Below are 17,404 nucleotides of genomic sequence, written 5' to 3'. Positions count from 1 at the left end.
TAGTTGAGACTGGGGGGGGGTTGGGTTGGGTTGGGGGGAGGGGGGAGGCAGTGCCACGTCAAGCCGTGTCAGTACTTGTCAACGCGTGTCAACGCGTGTCAGTACTTGTCAACGCGTGTCAACGCGTGTCAGCACGTGTCAGTACTTGTCAACGCGTGTCAGCACGTGTCAGTACTTGTCAACGCGTGTCAACGCGTGTCAGCACGTGACCTGTTGGTGTGTCTCAACCCCCATTGCCTCAGGTTGCCTTGGCTTGGCTGTCAACAGCTTGTATTAGCTCAGGTGGAGTTGGGTTGATCTCGGCTGACCTGGGTTGGCCTCGGTTGGCTTGGGTTGGCCTCGGCTTGGGTTGGCCTTGGTTGGCTTGGGTTGGCCTGGGTTGGCTTGGGTTGGCCTGGGTTGGCTTGGGTTGGCCTCGGTTGGCTTGGGTTGGCCTCGGTTGGCTTGGGTTGGCCTGGGTTGGCTTGGGTTGGCCTGGGTTGGCTTGGGTTGGCCTCGGTTGGCTTGGGTTGGCCTGGGTTGGCTTGGGTTGGCCTCGGTTGGCTTGGGTTGGCCTGGGTTGGCTTGGGTTGGCCTCGGTTGGCTTGGGTTGGCCTCGGCTTGGGTTGGCCTGGGTTGGCTTGGGTTGGCCTGGGTTGGCTTGGGTTGGCCTGGGTTGGCTTGGGTTGGCCTGGGTTGGCTTGGCTTCTCTTCCCCACCTGGTGCTGGCCCCGTGCCCGCTCCTCAGTTGCACGTGCAGTAGTAGGACTTGATGGCGTTATCCCAGTTGCCGAAGCTTCCCTGTTTCACCTCCCGCAGCCGCGGCACCGTCCCGGCCTTGAACACCATGCTGTTGCCCTTCTTGCCGCTGCGGGACCACACGGTCAGCTGGCAGCGGGTGCCCACCACCAGCGAGGAGATGCGCCCCGAGTAGCCCACGGGCATGTAGGGCACGTCGGAGCCGGGGTCCACCACCAGGGCTTTGCCGCGGCAGCAGTTCTCGTAGTAGACGCTGTCTTCGGTGTAGAGCAGGGCGCAGACGCGGGTCCCATCGGCTGCCTGCAGGTCGGAGGCACCGGGGCACTGCCCCGCAGCCACGGTCACCAGCGCCACCAGCACCGTCAGCAAGAGCGCCGCCATCGCCACCGAGAGCCGGCACCGGCGCCGGCCCGCAGATATAGCCCATGGCAAGGGGGGGGGCATGGGAAGGGGCACACGTGCGGGGCCACCCTCTGTGGGAAGGGTGCAGATGGGGTGGCACCACCCCAACGTCCACCCAATGGCATGGGAAGGGCCCCGGGGGTGTGGGCCCCCCCCCCCAATGTCCACCCAGTCCCATGGGAAGGGACCAGATGTGACTCCCCCTCACCTTGGCCTTGGCCTTGGGGAGACTGAGCCATAGGAGGTTGGGGCAGCGGAGCAGTATGTAAATGAGGGGGTAATTATGTCGGGAAGGGGGTGAGGAGTTAACGGGGTGGGGGGGACAAGGCCAAGAAGGGGGATCATGACTCAAAGGAGGCGCATAACTAGGAATGGGAAGGGCATAATGCAGCAAGGCAGGGGGACAATTATCCTGGAAGGGGTAATTAGCCTGGGGCGGTAATTAACAGAGGCCAGAGCCTGATGGGGGGGATGGTGTCTCGCCCCCAAGCTCCGCCCCCTTATTTGCATACCAATTCGTCTATTTCCCACTGCACCCCCCCCATATCATCCGTCTCCTGGTAACAGGGCTAGCACTAGCCCCTCCCTTCATTAGCATAACCCCTCCCCTATGCCCCCACCTCACCCCTCTCATGGGTGGCCTCAACGAGTTCATTTGCATGTTAATGACCTCATTTGCATGTGGCCGCTTCCCGGGGGCGGTGCAGAGAGGTGATTCTCTGCGGGCTCGTATGAGGTTGAGCAGTCCCTCCCCGCGCTCCTCATAGCAGATAGAGGGGACCCCCCCATCAAATTGAACTCCCCCAGCACCCATGGTCCCCCCCCACCCATGGCACCCCCACAGAGAGAGCGGCTCCCCCATTTTTCGCACACAAAAGGTTTAATCCGGGGGGGGGGGGGGGCACAGGTTTTTAATGTAAAAACTTGTGTTCAACACGGAGGGGGCCCGGGGGGGGGCGGCTGGGGGGCAGGGTTTGAGGGGTCAAAGGGCAAAAGGGGGAGGTGAAATGGGGCTGGGGGGGGGATCCAGACCAGCCAGATGGGAGCCCCCGGGGGACATGGGGGGAGGGGGACGGGGACCCCCCAATGGGGTTGGGTTTGGGGGGGGCTGCGGGTCTCGTGTCATCTGTGCAGACATGTCAGTGGCGTGTGCGGGACCCTCAGAGGCCAAAGGCACCGCGTGTTGGGGCGCACACGCGTGTTGGGGCCATGGGCACGCGTGTCACGCGTGGCTGGGGAGCACGGCCCACACGTATGAAGGGCCACACGCATGTCGGGGGTCACGCGCGTGTTCGGGGCACGCAAGAGTCCCGGTTGAGGCCCACGCACACACGTGTCGGTCACGGTGCCCACACACAGGTTGGGGTGTCTGGCACCCACCAGCACCCATGGGTCCTGGGGAGGGGGGGCTCCGGCACCCAAAGATGCACCGAAGACACCCAAAGGGTGGGTTTAAGAGCGCGGGAGCACCCCGAGGGTGCCTGTGAGCATCCAAGGCTGAGTCTGAGCACCCAAAGGTACCCAGGAGCACCCAAAGTCTCACTTGCGTGCCCACGGGTGAGTTCGGGGAGCCAGGAGCACGCAAAGGTCCAGGGGAGCACCCAGTTCCGGGCTGGAGCACCCAGTTCCGGGCTGGAGCACCCAGTTCCGGGCTGGAGCACCCAGTTCTGGGCTGGAGCACCCAGTTCTGAGCTGCAGCACCCAGTTCTGGGCTGGAGCACCCAGTTCTGCGCTGGAGCACCCAGTTCCGGGCTGGAGCACCCAGTTCTGAGCAGTGGCACCCAGTTCTGGGCTGGAGCACCCAGTTCTGCGCTGGAGCACCCAGTTCTGAGCTGGAGCACCCAGTTCTGAGCTGGAGCACCCAGTTCCGGGCTGGAGCACCCAGTTCCGGGCTGGAGCACCCAGTTCTGCGCTGGAGCACCCAGTTCTGGGCTGGAGCACCCAGTTCTGGGCTGGAGCACCCAGTTCTGAGCTGGAGCACCCAGTTCTGGGCTGGAGCACCCAGTTCTGGGCTGGAGCACCCAGTTCTGAGCTGGAGCACCCAGTTCCGAGCTGGAGCACCCAGTTCCGGGCTGGAGCACCCAGTTCCGGGCTGGAGCACCCAGTTCCGAGCTGGAGCACCCAGTTCTGGGCTGGAGCACCCAGTTCTGAGCTGGAGCACCCAGTTCTGGGCTGGAGCACCCAGTTCTGGGCTGGAGCACCCAGTTCTGGGCTGGAGCACCCAGTTCTGGGCTGGAGCACCCAGTTCCGGGCTGGAGCACCCAGTTCTGAGCTGGAGCACCCAGTTCCGGGCTGGAGCACCCAGTTCTGGGCTGGAGCACCCAGTTCTGGGCTGGAGCACCCAGTTCTGGGCTGGAGCACCCAGTTCTGGGCTGGAGCACCCAGTTCCGAGCTGGAGCACCCAGTTCCGGGCTGGAGCACCCAGTTCCGGGCTGGAGCACCCAGTTCCGGGCTGGAGCACCCAGTTCTGGGCTGGAGCACCCAGTTCTGGGCTGGAGCACCCAGCTCCGGGCAGTGGCACCCAGGGGTGCCCCGTTCCCCGGCCCCCCCCTCACACGGTGCTCTCCAGCATCCAATGGGTGCTGCCGAAGCTCGGCCGCAGCGTGGGCACCGCATCCCCGCCATGGTCGAGGCGCGGGAGGGAGCCGTGGCGCCGGCTCCGGTTGCGCCGGGGGAAGCTGTGGCTGCCGGAGCCCAGCGCCGGGGGCACCGCGGGCGGCTCCGGGCTCCTCTGCTCCGGGCTCCTCGGCTCCGGGCTCGGCTCCGGCTCCGGCTCCGGGGTCCGGGGGCCGCCGTTGGTCTGGGAGCAGGCGCTGGCGAGCGCGGGCCCGCGGCGCGCGGCCGCCTTGTACCGCGCGGTGAGGATGAGGATGAAGAGCAGCACGGAGGCGGCGATGGCGGCGCCGATGACGATGATGACGGTGCCGCCCAGGAAGGGCGCCCGCGGCAGCGCGGAGCAGCCCGGGGGGGACGCGGAGCCCGCGGCCCCGGTGCTGAAGCGGACGCAGCCCAAGGGGTGCGCGAAGGGAGCGGCCGGGCCCGGAGCCGGAGCCGGAGCCGGGCCCACCCCCCCGGCCCGCAGCGCCGCCACGCAGAGCTCATACTCGCGGCCCGCGGCCAGGTCCCGCAGCGTGAAACTGCGGCTGGAGGGAGGCAGGAGCCTGCGGGGGAGAGAGAGAGGGAGAGAGGTGGGGGAGCGGCGGGGGGCAGAGGGGGGCAGAGGGAAACGGGGAGACAGAGACAGGGACACAGGGAGGGATACAGGGAGAGAGAGACACAGAGAGGGAAATGGGGAGACAGAGACAGGGACACAGGGAGGGAGATACAGAGAGCTAGAGACACACAGAGGGAAACGGAGATAGAGAGGGACATAGGGAGATAGAGACACAGAGAGATGGAGACAGAGACACGTATAGAGGCACATGGAGACATATGGAGACACATAGAGACATACAGAGACACATAGAGACACATGGAGCCATATAGAGGCACATAGAGACGTATAGAGACACGGAGAGACACACAGATGCACATAGAGAAACACAGACACATAGAGGCATACAGAGAGACAGAGAGAGGTACATAGAGACACAGAGAGAAAGACAGAGAGAGACAGAGGTACATAGAGACACATAGAGGTACATAGAGACACATAGAGGTACATAGAGACACATAAAGGTACATAGAGACACATAGAAGTACATAGAGACACATAAAGACACATAGAGACACATGGAGATGTATAGAGGCACATAAAGAGAGACACAGAGACACATAGAGGCACATAGACCATCCATAGAGCGTTCATACACAGAAAATCCATAGAGCATCCATCCGCAGAGCACACACTGAGCATGTATAGAGCATCCATAGAGCACACATAGGGCACCTATAGAGTACACATAGAGCATCCAGCCATAGAGCACCCATCCATAGAGCACATAGAGAGAATCCATAGAGCATCCATCCATAGAGCATCCATCCACAGAGCACCTATCCATAGAGCTTACAGAGCATCCATAGACCATCCACAGAGCACCCACCCATAGAGCACATATAGAGCATCCATAGAGCATCCATCCACAGAGCACCTATCCATACAGCACACAGAGCATCCATAGAGCATCCATAGAACACCCATCCATAGAGCACATACAGAGCATCCATAGAGCATCCATCCATAGAGCACCTATCCATACAGCACACAGAGCATCCATAGAGCATCCATAGAACACCCATCCATAGAGCACATATAGAGCATCCATAGAGCATCCATCCATAGAGCACCTATCCATACAGCACACAGAGCATCCATAGAGCATCCATAGAACACCCATCCATAGAGCACCCATCCACAGAGCACGCATAGAGCATCCATAGAGCACAACAGAGCATCCATAGAGGAGCACCCAGCTCACCTGCAGAGCACATAAAGCCCCCCAGGATCACCCAGCACAAGCCAGAGCCCCCAGTGTCCCTTCAGCACCTCCCAAACCCATCATGAGCCCCCCAGACCTCCCCCGCAGGACTCTCCTGAGGTCCTCTGGGCCCTACAACCCCCCCTAAGGAACCCCAAACCCCCCCCGGAACCCCCGAGAACATGCTCATACCCTAACAATAACCCTAACGCTAACCCTAAACCTAACCCTAACATTAAACCCAACCCTGACCCCAACCCAGCTCCCCCAGACCCTCAGGGCCCCCCTGTCCCCCCCCTCCTGTACCTGTAGACGGGCGCCTCATCCCCAGTGCTGTTGTACTGGATCTGGAAGACGCGGACACCGGGCACGTGGCGCTGCGGCAGCCACCGGATCCGCGCCGACGCCGCCGTCACCTCGGCCGCCACCACGCGCCGCTCGCCCGGCGCCCACGTCTCATTGCCCCCGGCCCGTGCCATGTCCGAGGCGCCGGGCCCCGCGGCGGCAGCGGCGTCATCGCCGGTGTCACCGTGAGGCACCGGCAGCGGCAGCACCGCCACGGCCACGCGCGCGGCCGCCTCGCCGGCGGCGTTGGAGGCCACGCAGGTGAAGGCGCCGTGGTCGCCCAGCGTGGCCACCCGCAGCTCCAAGGTGCCGTCGTGGCCCACGGCGCGGCGAGTCCCGTTCTGCACCAAGCGCCCGTCCGGCCCCAGCCAATGCAGCGCCGGTGGCGGGTCCCCCCCAGCGGCGCACGCCAGCCTCAGCGGCTGCCCCTCGATGACGGCGGGCGGGTGCGCGGCCGCGGCGGCGATGGCCGGAGCGCTGCACGTCAGCTCCTCCTCGGGCACGGCCCACAGCAGGCGCCCGGCCAGCGGTGCCGGCGAGGCGCAGCTCTCCAGGCGGTCCGGTTGCGCCAGGCGGCGCAGCCAAAGCAGCTCGCAGTTGCAATGGAGCGGGTTCCCCCCCGCCGCCAACGTGGGACCCGGCGGCCCCGGCACCGGCGGCAGCGCGCGGAGGCGGTTGGCGGTGAGGTCCAGGCGCGCCAAGCGCGGCAGCCGCGCCACGGTGCCGGCGGGGATGCGCTCCAGGAGGTTGTGGTCCAGCGTGAGCGTGGCCAAGCTGGCCATGGAGGCCATGGCGTCCCAGGGCAGCGCCGGGAGGTTGTTGTGGGACAGGTCCAGGTCCTCCACGGTGGCGGCGAAGGCGGCGAAGGCGGCCGGCTCGATGGCGGCCAGCTGGTTGTTGGCCAGGATGAGGTGGCGCAGGTTGGCCAGGCCGCGGAGCTGGGCGCCGCTCAGCGCCGGCAGCCGGTTGCCGTCCAGGTGCAGGGCGCGGAGGGCGCGGAGGTCGGCGAAGGCGCCGGGCGCCAGGCGGCGGAGGCCGTTGCGGGACAGCGTGAGGTGCACGAGGCTGCTCATGTTGGCGAAGTCGGAGCGGCCGACGGCGCCGATGAAGTTGTCAGCCAAGCGCAGCTCCACGGCGCCGCGGTCCAGCAGTGGCGGCACCGCCAGCAGCCCCGTGCGGGCGCACAGCAGCGTGGGGCTCGGTGCCGCCGCGGGGCACAGGCAGCGTGGGGGGCAGCGGGGGGGCCCCCCCGCCACCGCCCCCAGCACCACCAGCGGCACCAGCAGCTTCGCCATCCTGCGCCCCGCGGCGCCTGTGGGGAGAGCGGGCTCAGGAGTGGGGCGGATGGCGGGCGGGATGGGGCTCATGGGGCACAATGGGGCAGGATGGGGCACAGTGGGGCAGGATGGGGCTCATGGGGCACAATGGGGCAGGATGGGGCTCATGGGGACAATGGGGCAGGATGGGGCACAATGGGGCAGGATGGGGCTCGTGGGGCACAATGGGGCAGGATGGGGCTCATGGGGCACAATGGGGCAGGGCAGGATGGGGCTCATGGGGCACAATGGGGCAGGGCAGGATGGGGCTCATGGGGCACAATGGGGCAGGATGAGGCTCATGGGGCAGGATGGGGCTCATGGGGCACAATGGGGCAGGGCGGGATGGGGCTCATGGGGCGGGATGGGGCACAATGGGGCAGGATGGGGCTCATGGGACACAATGGGGCAGGATGAGGCACAATGGGGAAGGATGGGGCTCATGGGACACAATGGGGCAGGATGGGGCACAATGGGGCAGGATGGGGCTCGTGGGGCACAATGGGGCAGGATGGGGCTCGTGGGGCGCGGGGGGGCGATGGGGCTGTGCATCCCCACCCCGTCCTGTGTGATCCCGGGTGTCCCTGGCAGCTCCCACACCCAGGAGCTCCCATGTGTTCCGTGTTATCCCATGCGTCCCATGACATCCCGTGGGATCCCATGTGATCCCCTGGGTTCCCATGCATCATGTGCCACCCTGCACGATCCCGTGTGTTCCCGTGTGAGCCTGTGTATCCTGTGACATCCCGCATGTAATCCTGCATGACCCCATGTGAGCCCGCATGATCCCATGTGATCCCATGTCCCCGTATGTCCCATGGGATCATGTGTGTCCCCCTGGGACCTCTCACCTCCTCTCAAGGCTCCATCCTGGTCCCTTTCGGGCGTCACCGCAGGGCCTGTGGGTGTAGATGGACCAGTATGGACCAGTATGGACCCACCAGTACAGACCAGTATGGACCAGTATGGACCCACCAGTATAGACCAGAATGGACTACTATGGACCCACCAGTACAGACCAGAATGAACTAGTCCAGCCCAATATGGCTCCATGCACCTCAGTACAGCTCAGTCCAGCCCAGTCCAGCGCAGTACAACCCAGTACAACCCATCCAGCCCAGTATCACCTGGTAATACTCTTCATGGCACATTACATTCTAACAAGGCCCAGCACAGCCTAATACGGCCCAGTGCAGCCCAGTATGGCCCAGTACAGCCCAGTACGGAGGGATACAGCCCAGTAAGGGAGTGCATGGCTCAGTAAGGCCTGGTACAGCCCCAGTATGAGAGCACACAGCCCAGTACAGCCCAGTATGAAAGCACATGGCCCAGTACAGCCCAGTACAGCCCAGTACAGCCCAGTACAGCCCCAGTATGAGAGCACACAGCCCAGTACAGCCCAGTATGAAAGCACATGGCTCAGTACAGCCCAGTACAGCCCAGTACAGCCCAGTGCAGCCCAGTACAGCCCATTATGCCCCAGTGCAGCCCAGTACAGCCCCAGTATGAGAGCACACAGCCCAGTACAGCCCAGTATGAAAGCACATGGCCCACTGCAGCCCAGCACAGCCCAGTACAGCCCAGTACTGCCCAGTACTGCCCAGTACAGCCCATTATGGCCCAGCGCAGCCCCGTTCCCCCCACCCCATACCTGGGGTTCAGCCCACGGACGTTCCCATCGCGGCTCCAGGGAGGGGGAACGGGCCCGGTTCAGGCCCCGCCCCGCGGGGGGACCATGGCCGGGATGGGGGGAGCCGGATACCGGGATCGGGATGGGGGGCACCGGGATACCAGCGTATGGGGAGGGGGCACCGGGATATCGGGATCGGGATAGAGGAGAACGGGAATGGAGGGATCGGGATGGGGATGGAGAGGGGGGCACCGGGATACAGGGGTGGGGATGCTGGGGGTGGGCAATGGGGGTTACCGGAGCGTGCCGGGATGCAGGGATGGGGACCGGGATGCAGGGATGGGGACCGGGATGCCGGGGGGGAGCCGGCGGTCGGGATCGTGGCGGGGGATGCCGGGATCGGGGCACCGGGATGCGGGGATGGGCACGGGGATGCGGGGGGGGGTACCAGGATCGGGTGTTGGGGGGGGCACCGGGGGTTACCGGGGGGTCCCCGCGGGGTCCCGGGCGGGTCCCGGCGCAGCCCCGCGCCCGCCGGTCCAGGCCCCCGCCGCCGCCGCCGCCGCTGGAGCCGCAGAAGCCGCCGGGGCGGGGCCGGGGGGGCGGAGCCGCGGCCGCGGCGGGGCCCGGAGCTACCGGTACCTCGGGCCGATAGCGGGGCTGGGGCCCGCTGGGGACAATGGGGGACAATGGGGGACCATGGGGGACAATGGTATGCGCTGGGGGATACTGGGAACCTGGGCTAGAGCATACGGGGGGACACTGGGGAACACTGGGAACACGGACTGGAAGCACTGAGGACACTGAGGGTACTGGGGTCACGGACTGGGGACACTGGGGTTCACTGGGGGACACTGGGGCTGCACTGGGGATTCCCTGGGAGCCACTGGGCCACTGCAGTTACACTGGGGACACTGGGGGAGCTGGACAGGGGACACTGGGGCCATACTGGGGCTGTACTAGGGATACTGGGACTATACTGGGTTATGCTGAGGACACTGGGGCTATACTGAGGACACTGGGGTTATACTGGGTTATACTGGGGCTATACTGGGGACACTGGGGCCGCACTGGGGCTATACTGGGTTATACTGGGTTACACTGGGGCTATACTGGGTTATACTGGGGCTATACTAGGTTATAATGAAGACACTGGAGCTATACTGGGGCTATACTAGGTTATACTGGAGACACTGGGGCTATACTGGGTTATACTGGGGCTATACTGGGTTACACTGGGGCTATACTGGGTTATACTGGGGCTATACTGGAGCTATACTGGGTTATACTGGGTTACACTGGTGCTCCACTGGGTTATACTGGGGCTATACTGGGTTACAGTGGAGCTATACTGGGTTATACTGGGTTACACTGGTGCTACACTGGGTTATACTGAGGCTATACTGGGTTATACTGGGATACACTGGAGCTATATTGGGTTATACTGGTGCTATACTAGGTTACACTGGTGCTATACTGGGTTACGCTGGGGACACGGGGTCACTCCGGGGCCCTGCTCCCCGCAGCAGGGGGCGCCACAGCCCCGATGGCACAGACCGCGCCCCTTCCGCTAAGCCCCGCCCCCCCGACGGGGCAGGGGAGGAACCAACGCAGAAGAAGGCGTGGCCTCAGCCAAGGAAGGGGTGTGTCCGTCGCAAAGAGGCGTGTCCCTCCAAGCCCCCCAACCACCTCCTCGGCGCCCCCTGATTGACATCCCCGCCATCCAATCAGCGCCCGGAGCCCCCCACGCCGCTCTCTCCCATTGGCCGTTCCCGTGCGTGCGGCGGAAGTGGGCGGGGTGGCATCGCCGGGCGCACGCGCGGTGACGCAGTCGCGCACTTACGCGCTGACGTTGACGGCGGCGGCGGCGGGCGAGCGGCGGCCCCGGGGCACGATCGCGGCCTCGGCCTCGGCCCCGGCTCCGGCTCCCCCCGCACCGGGCCCGGCCCGGCCCCGGCAGCAGCCGCCGCCATCGCCGCCATGTGAGGGCCGGGCCCGCGTCCGCCCCTCCGCGGTAACCGGTGCCGCCGGGGCCCCCCCGTGATGATGTTCCGGGACCAGGTGGGCATCGTGGCGGGGTGGTTCAAGGCGTGGAACGAGTGCGAACAGACCGTGGCGCTGCTCTCGCTGCTCAAGCGCGTCACCCGCACCCAGGCGCGGTTCCTGCAGCTCTGCCTCGAGCACTCGCTGGCCGATTGCACCGACATCCACCTCCGGGAGGCCGAGGCCAACAGCGCCGGTGAGCGCGGTGCGGCGCGGGCGGGGGGCTCCGGGCGGGGGGGACCTTGCGCGGGGTGACAGGTGACCCGCAGCCACCCTTACGGGCTCAGTGACCTCCCAGGGCACCCATAACGGCTCAATGCCCACCCATAAGGACTCAGTGACCACCCAGGGCCACCCATAAGGACTCAGTGACCACCTAATGTCACCCATAAGGGCTCAATGACCACCCAGGGCCACCCATAAGGACTCAATGCCCACGCAGGGCCACCCATAAGGACTCAATGACCACCCAGGGCCACCCATAAGGACTCAATGTCCACCCAATGCCACACATAAAGACTCAATGCCCACCCAATGCCACCCATAAGGACTCAGTGACCACCCAATGCCACCCATAAGGACTCAGTGACCACCCAAGGCCACCCATAAGGGCTCAGTGACCACCCAATGTCACCCATAAGGACACAGTGACCACTCAGGGCCACCCATAAGGACTCAGTGCCCACCCAGGGCCACCCATAAGGACTCAATGCCCACCCAGGGCCACCCATAAGGACTCAGTGACCACCCAGGGCCACCCATAAGGACTCAATGCCCACCCAGGGCCACCCATAAGGGCTCAGTGACCACCCAGGGCCACCCATAAGGACTCAATGCCCACCCAGGGCCACCCATAAGGACTCAATGCCCACCCAGGGCCACCCATAAGGACTCAATGACCACCCAGGGCCACCCATAAGGACTCAGTGCCCACCCAGGGCCACCCGTAAGGGCTCAGTGACCACCCAGGGCCACCCATAAGGACTCAATGCCCACCCAGGGCCACCCATAAGGACTCAGTGACCACCCAATGCCACCCATAAGGACTCAATGCCCACCCAGGGCCACCCATAAGGACTCAGTGACCACCCAGGGCCACCCATAAGGACTCAGTGCCCACCCAGGGCCACCCATAAGGACTCAGTGACCACCCAGGGCCTTCCCAGAGCCACCCTTTGCCCCCCCCCCTTTCCCCCCTGTAACCCCCCCATTCCCCCCTCCCCATCCCCCCTGTAACCCCATTCCCCCCCCCGCAGCCGCCATCCGGCAGTGGCCGCAGGAGCCGGCCGAGGCAGCCGTGGCGCTGCTCCTGGCGCACCTCCCGCTGCTGCAGCCGGGCAACGCGGCCGCCAAGGCCGAGTACATGAAGCGCCTGCAGACGGTGCTGGCCTACGCCATCGAGAGCAACCGCTGCGTGGAGGAGAGCCGCCAGCTCCTCTCCTACGCCCTCATCCACCCCGCCACCACCCTGGACGACCGCAGTGCCCTGGCCCTGTGGCTGGGCCACCTGGAGGAGCGCCTGGCTACCGGAGCCCCCCCCCCACCGTCAGCATCATCCTCATCCTCCTCTTCCTCCTCCTCCTGCCGCGCGCCCCCCCCTGCACATGAATGGCCCGAGCATGGGGCAGCCCCGGAGCTGGGCTCGGCCTGGGCTGAGCCCCCCCCGCGGGAGAACGGGCACCCCCAGTTCCAGGCTGCACCGGGCGGCAGTGGGAATGGAATGGGGGGAGCGGGTGAGTTGGGGGGGGGGATAGAAGGGACAAGGGGGCATAGAAGGGATTTGGGGGGCATAGAAGGGGTTTGGGGGTGCTGGGAAGGGGTTTGGGGGACATAGAAGGGGTTTCGGGAGCATAGAAAGGGTTTCGGGAGGATAGAAGGGACAAGGAAGGCAAGGAACGGATTTGGGGGAGCAGGGAAGGGATTTGGGGTGGCTGGGAAGGGATTTCGGGGACAGAGAAGGGGTTTGGGGGGCTGGGAATGGATTTGGGGGAGCAGGGAAGGGGTTTGGGGGGACATAGAAGGGATTTGGAGATGCAGGAAAGGAATTGGGGGGGCTGGGAAGGGATTTGGGTGGCATAGAAGGGGTTTGGGGGGGATAGAAGGGGTTTGGGGGGCCTGGGAGGGATCGGGGGGGCTGTGAACTGGTTTGGGTGGCCCTTAGGGCTGGGGGGTGATGGGGGGGGTCATTCAGAGCTGAGCCCTGGGAGGGGGGTCTCCAAGCCATGGGGGCTCCCCCCTGACCCCCCCCGTGCCCTCTCCCCAGCTCTCCCCTGCCCGCTGCACCCCAGCCCCCTGAAGCGCTCCCTGGGGGTCCCCGGCCCCCCCCACCCTGCTCCGAGCGAGGACCCCCCCGTGGCCATCGCTGCCCCCCCCCGGCCCTTTGGGGACCCCCCCCCGCTGTCCCCCCAGAGCAGCGCGGCCTCCTCGGGCAGCGAGAACCCCGAGGAGGGGCCCCCGGGTAGGAACAGCTTCCAGGAGGACGGCAGCGGCATGAAGGGTGAGATGGGGAGGGGGGGGGGGGGGCTCCTGGCATCCCATAATAATAACAACAAGGGGGACCCCCCCCCCGAAACCCGCAGATGTCCCCTCGTGGCTCAAGAGCCTCCGGCTGCACAAGTACGCGGCGCTCTTCTCGCAGATGAGCTATGAGGAGATGATGACGCTGACCGAGCATCACCTGGAGTCGCAGGTACCCGGGATGGGGATGGGGGGGTGCTTTGTGCGCCCCCCCCATGGCACGCAGGGGGCACCCCCAAACCTGCTCCGTGTCTGTGCCCCCCCATCCCAGAACGTCACCAAGGGTGCGCGGCACAAGATCGCGCTCAGCATCCAGAAGCTGCGCGAGAGGCAGAGCGTGCTCAGGGCGCTGGAGAAGGTGGGATGGGCTCAGAGGGGGCGTTGGGAGCCTATGGGGTGGCACTGGGGCCGTATGGGGCTCCTAAGGGGTGGTACTGAGTCCCTGTGGGGTGGCATTGGGCCCTTGTGGGTCCCTAGGGGTAGCACTGGGTCCCTTTGGGGTTCCTAAGGGGTGGTACTGAGTCCCTATGGGGTGGCATTGGGTCCCTGTGGGTCTCTAAGGGTGGCACTGGGTCCCTATGGGGTGGCACTGGGTGCCTGTGGGTCCCTAGGGGTGGTACTGAGTCCCCATGGGGTGGCATTGGGTCCTTGTGGGTCCCTAGGGGTGGCACTGGGTGGCACTCTGACTCTTAGGGTACCCCAGGGTGGCACTGGGTGACAATGGGTGGCACTGGTTTGCAGTGGGTACCAATGGGTGGCAGTGGGTAGCAATGGGTGCCAGTGGGTGCCAATGGGTGCAGTGGGTGCCAATGGGGGCCAATGGCTGTCAATGGGTACCAGTGGGTGCCAATGGGTACCAATGGGCGCCAATGGGTACCAATGGGCGTCCCCGCAGGACATCCTGGAGGGGGGGAACCTGTGGTCGGCCCTGCAGGAGCTGCAGCAGATTCTCAGCACCCCCATCAAGGGCTTCCGGCCCCCCCCCGCCGCGCCGCCCCCCCCCGAAGGACCCCCCCCAGCGCCCGGGGAGCCCTTCCCCCCCCCCCAGCACCCGGGCACCGACCCCGAGGCCCCCGCGGCCCCGGTGCCCGACGGGGACATCCCAGGGCAGTTCACCCGTGTCATGGGCAAAGGTGGGGCCCGGGGGGGCAAACGGGGGCAAAGGGGGGGGGAGTTTCATTGGGGGGTGCAGGGGGGCATTCGGGGGTGGGGGACAAAGTGGGGTGGGGGGGCAAAGAGTGTTGGGGGAGCATTGGGGGCTGGGGGGGCGTTGGGGGTGCTGAGTGGGGCTGGGGAGCATTGGGGGCTGGGGAGGGGCATTGGGTCCTGAGGGGGTCTATGGGGGCTGAGGGGGACATTGGGTGCTAGGGGGGCTCTATGGGTGATGGGGATATCTATGGGTGCTGCAGTGGGGCATTAGGTGCTAGGGGGGAATCTGTGGGTGCTAGGGGTGGCTATTGGTGCTGGGGGGAGCATCGGGTCCTAGGGCTGCCCATGGGTGCCATGGGGCTGTCTATGGGTGCCATGGGGTGTCTATGGGTGCCATGGGGCTGTCTGTGGGTGCTATGGGTGCTCTGTGGGTGCTGGGGGGTCTGTGGGTGCCATGGGGCTGTCTGTGGGTGCTATGGGGTGTCTGTGGGTACTGGGGTGTCTATGGGTGTATGGGTGCTATGGGGCTGTCTATGGGTGCCATGGGGCTGTCTGTGGGTGCCATGGGGTGCTGTGTGGGTGCCGGGGGGGCCGGGGGTGCTGACCCCCCCGCAGTGTGCACGCAGCTGCTGGTGTCGCGCCCGGACGAGGAGAGCATCAGCTCCTACCTGCAGCTGCTGGAGAAGTGCCTGAGCCACGAGGTGAGAGCCGGGACCCCCCTGTGCCCTCCCCATCACCCCCCGTGACCCCCCATGATCCCCCTGTGCCCCCCATGACCTGTGTCCCCCATGCCCCCTCATGCTCCCCCTATGCCCCGTGCCCCCCCATCACCCATGCCCCCCCATCACCCATACCCCCCCTCCACCCATGCCCCCCCATCACCCATGTCCCCCCCATGCCCACCCCATGCCCCGCACCCCCCCAGGCGTTCACGGACCCGCAGCGGCGCCGCCTCCTCTCCTGGAAGCACCAGGTCCTGCGCCTGCTCCGCGCCTGCCCCAAGAAGCTCCCACTCGAGGGCCCCGGCTTCCGGCCCCCCAAGGGGTGAGTGCGCGGGGGGGGACGGACACGGGAGGGGGGCACCCCCTGACAGCACCACGTGACCCCCAATCCCCCCCATGACCCCCTCTTTGTGCCCCCCCCCAGCTGGGCCTTCGGTTCCAACTCGCTCCCCATAGCTGGCTCTGTGGGGGGGGCGGGGGGGCGCCGGGGGCAGCGCCCCTTTGTGTGCCCCCCCCGGGCACTGCCCCCCGCCCGCCTGGGGCTGCTGGGACCCGCGGGGGGGGCACCGGCCCCACGGCCCCCCCTGGGAGCGCCCCCCCTGAGCACCCAGGGGAGACAGGTGGGTGCTGGGGGGGGTACTATGGGGTGGGGGGGGTACTATGGAATGGGGGGGGTCCTATGGGATTGGGGGGTCCTATGGCATTGGGGGGCTCCTATGGAATGGGGGTGTCTTATATGATGTGGGCGGGGTCCTATGGGATATGGGGGGGTCCTATGGGATTGGGGGGGGTTACGGGGTTGGGGTCCTATGGGATTTGGAGGGGGTTTATGGGATTTCGGGGGGGTCCTATGGGATTGTGGGGCTCCTATGGAACGGGGGAGCTCATATGACCGGGGGGGTCCTATGGGGTTTGGGAGGGGCCCAATGGGATTTGGGGGGGGTCCTATGGGATTGTGGGGCTCCTGTGGAATGGGAGGGGGGTCCTATGGGATTTATGGGGGGTTTGATGGGATTTGGCCTCTGGGGGGGGGACTTCTTCCCCCTGGGCTCCCCATGGGGGGAGCTCGGGGGGGACCCTTTGTTAGGGGGTCCCCTCCCCCGTGACCCCCCCGTTCCCCCCCCCAGAGCCTGTGGTTCGGGGCGGGGGGGTCCGGGGGGGGCCGCAGTGGGGTGCAGAGAACGCATTCGCTGCCCGTGCACTCGCCCCAGGCGCTGCTCAGCTTCCCCCAGGGTAAGCGGGGGGGGTACCCCCAAAATCTTAATGGGGGTCACAAAGCATTGTGGGGGGGTCCCCAAAACATGGGGGGGGTTCAAAACCCCTGGGGGGGGGGTGGTCACTGTTTCCTCCCCATTTTAAGGGGTCCCTGCGGGGGGAGGGGGGATGTTTTTTGGGGGGGGACCCCAATAAACCCCCTTTAATGTGTGTACCCTCCCCCCCAGAGTGTCCCCCCCCCGGCACGGACCTGGAGATCAACCCCACGCTGGAGTCGCTGTGTCTGAGCATGACGGAGCACGCGCTGGGCGGTGAGGGGGGGGCCAAGCTGAAATGGGGGGGAGGATCCCCAAGGGGACCCCCTTCCCCCCCCTCACGTGACCTCTGTGTTCCCCCCTCCCCCCCCACAGACGGCACGGACAAGACCTCGACCATCTGATGGCGCCGCCCCCCCCACTTTAAGGGGGGGGAATGGGGGTCACCCCCTTAAGCCCCCCTCCCCCTCCCTTTTAACCCCGGGGGTGGGGGGAGGGGCTTCCCATAACCCCCCCATCCCCCCAATTTGAGGGGGGGAGGGGGTCCCGTGGGGGAGTGGCCTCGCAGGGGGGGTGTGTGGGCGGGGCCAATGACGTCACGGTGTGCGGGTGGGGCCATGTGACACTACGGGGGGGGCGGGGCTCTCCCGGGTTTTGGGGGGTTGTTCCCGTGTTTGACCCTTCCCCCCTCCCTCCCAGTTTTGGGGCTTTTTTGTTGTGTTTTATTATTATTATTAATATTAATTTTCTTCCCCCAGCCCCGATGGGGGGGGCGGGGGGGGGAACCCCTTTATTTAGGTACATGGCAACACCCCTCCCCCACACCCCCCTTGGTACAGCCCCTCCCCCCCAACCCTCCCCCTTCCCCCCACTT

At 65.6% G+C, this 17,404-nt stretch overlaps 3 protein-coding genes across 3 annotated transcripts; 1 reads left to right on the top strand and 2 right to left on the bottom strand.

The window, feature by feature from the left end:
- Positions 1–704: 704 nt before the first annotated feature.
- On the bottom strand, positions 705–1,138 carry SYCN (syncollin). Its single transcript, XM_061375961.1, has one exon. It carries the CDS (start codon positions 1,117–1,119, stop codon positions 724–726), a length of 396 nt encoding a protein of 131 aa, XP_061231945.1. The 5' UTR covers positions 1,120–1,138; the 3' UTR covers positions 705–723.
- A 2,553-nt stretch (positions 1,139–3,691) lies between these two features.
- LRFN1 (leucine rich repeat and fibronectin type III domain containing 1) lies at positions 3,692–8,990 on the bottom strand. Its single transcript, XM_061375971.1, has 4 exons — positions 8,871–8,990; positions 8,071–8,118; positions 5,865–7,215; positions 3,692–4,301 (listed from the first exon to the last, which is right to left on the bottom strand). The coding sequence occupies exons 3-4, from the start codon at positions 7,196–7,198 to the stop codon at positions 3,692–3,694; spliced, it is 1,944 nt and encodes a 647-aa protein (XP_061231955.1). The 5' UTR covers positions 7,199–7,215; positions 8,071–8,118; positions 8,871–8,990.
- Positions 8,991–10,865: 1,875 nt separating this feature from the next.
- SAMD4B (sterile alpha motif domain containing 4B) lies at positions 10,866–17,037 on the top strand. Its single transcript, XM_061375967.1, has 12 exons — positions 10,866–11,088; positions 12,149–12,625; positions 13,156–13,389; positions 13,472–13,581; positions 13,681–13,767; positions 14,305–14,542; positions 15,174–15,259; positions 15,484–15,602; positions 15,705–15,900; positions 16,408–16,513; positions 16,723–16,806; positions 16,906–17,037. The coding sequence occupies exons 1-12, from the start codon at positions 10,893–10,895 to the stop codon at positions 16,932–16,934; spliced, it is 1,962 nt and encodes a 653-aa protein (XP_061231951.1). The 5' UTR covers positions 10,866–10,892; the 3' UTR covers positions 16,935–17,037.
- The last annotated feature ends 367 nt before the right edge of the window (positions 17,038–17,404 follow it).

The sequence above is a fragment of the Neopsephotus bourkii genome, unplaced genomic scaffold (genome assembly GCF_033783945.1).
Source record: "Neopsephotus bourkii isolate Nb327-2 ecotype Australia unplaced genomic scaffold, CSIRO-AGI_Nbou_v1 NB_1681, whole genome shotgun sequence".
Classification (NCBI taxonomy): domain Eukaryota; kingdom Metazoa; phylum Chordata; class Aves; order Psittaciformes; family Psittacidae; genus Neopsephotus; species Neopsephotus bourkii.
Note: the sequence above shows the minus strand (reverse complement) of the source record. Positions and strands in the feature narration are given on the sequence as shown.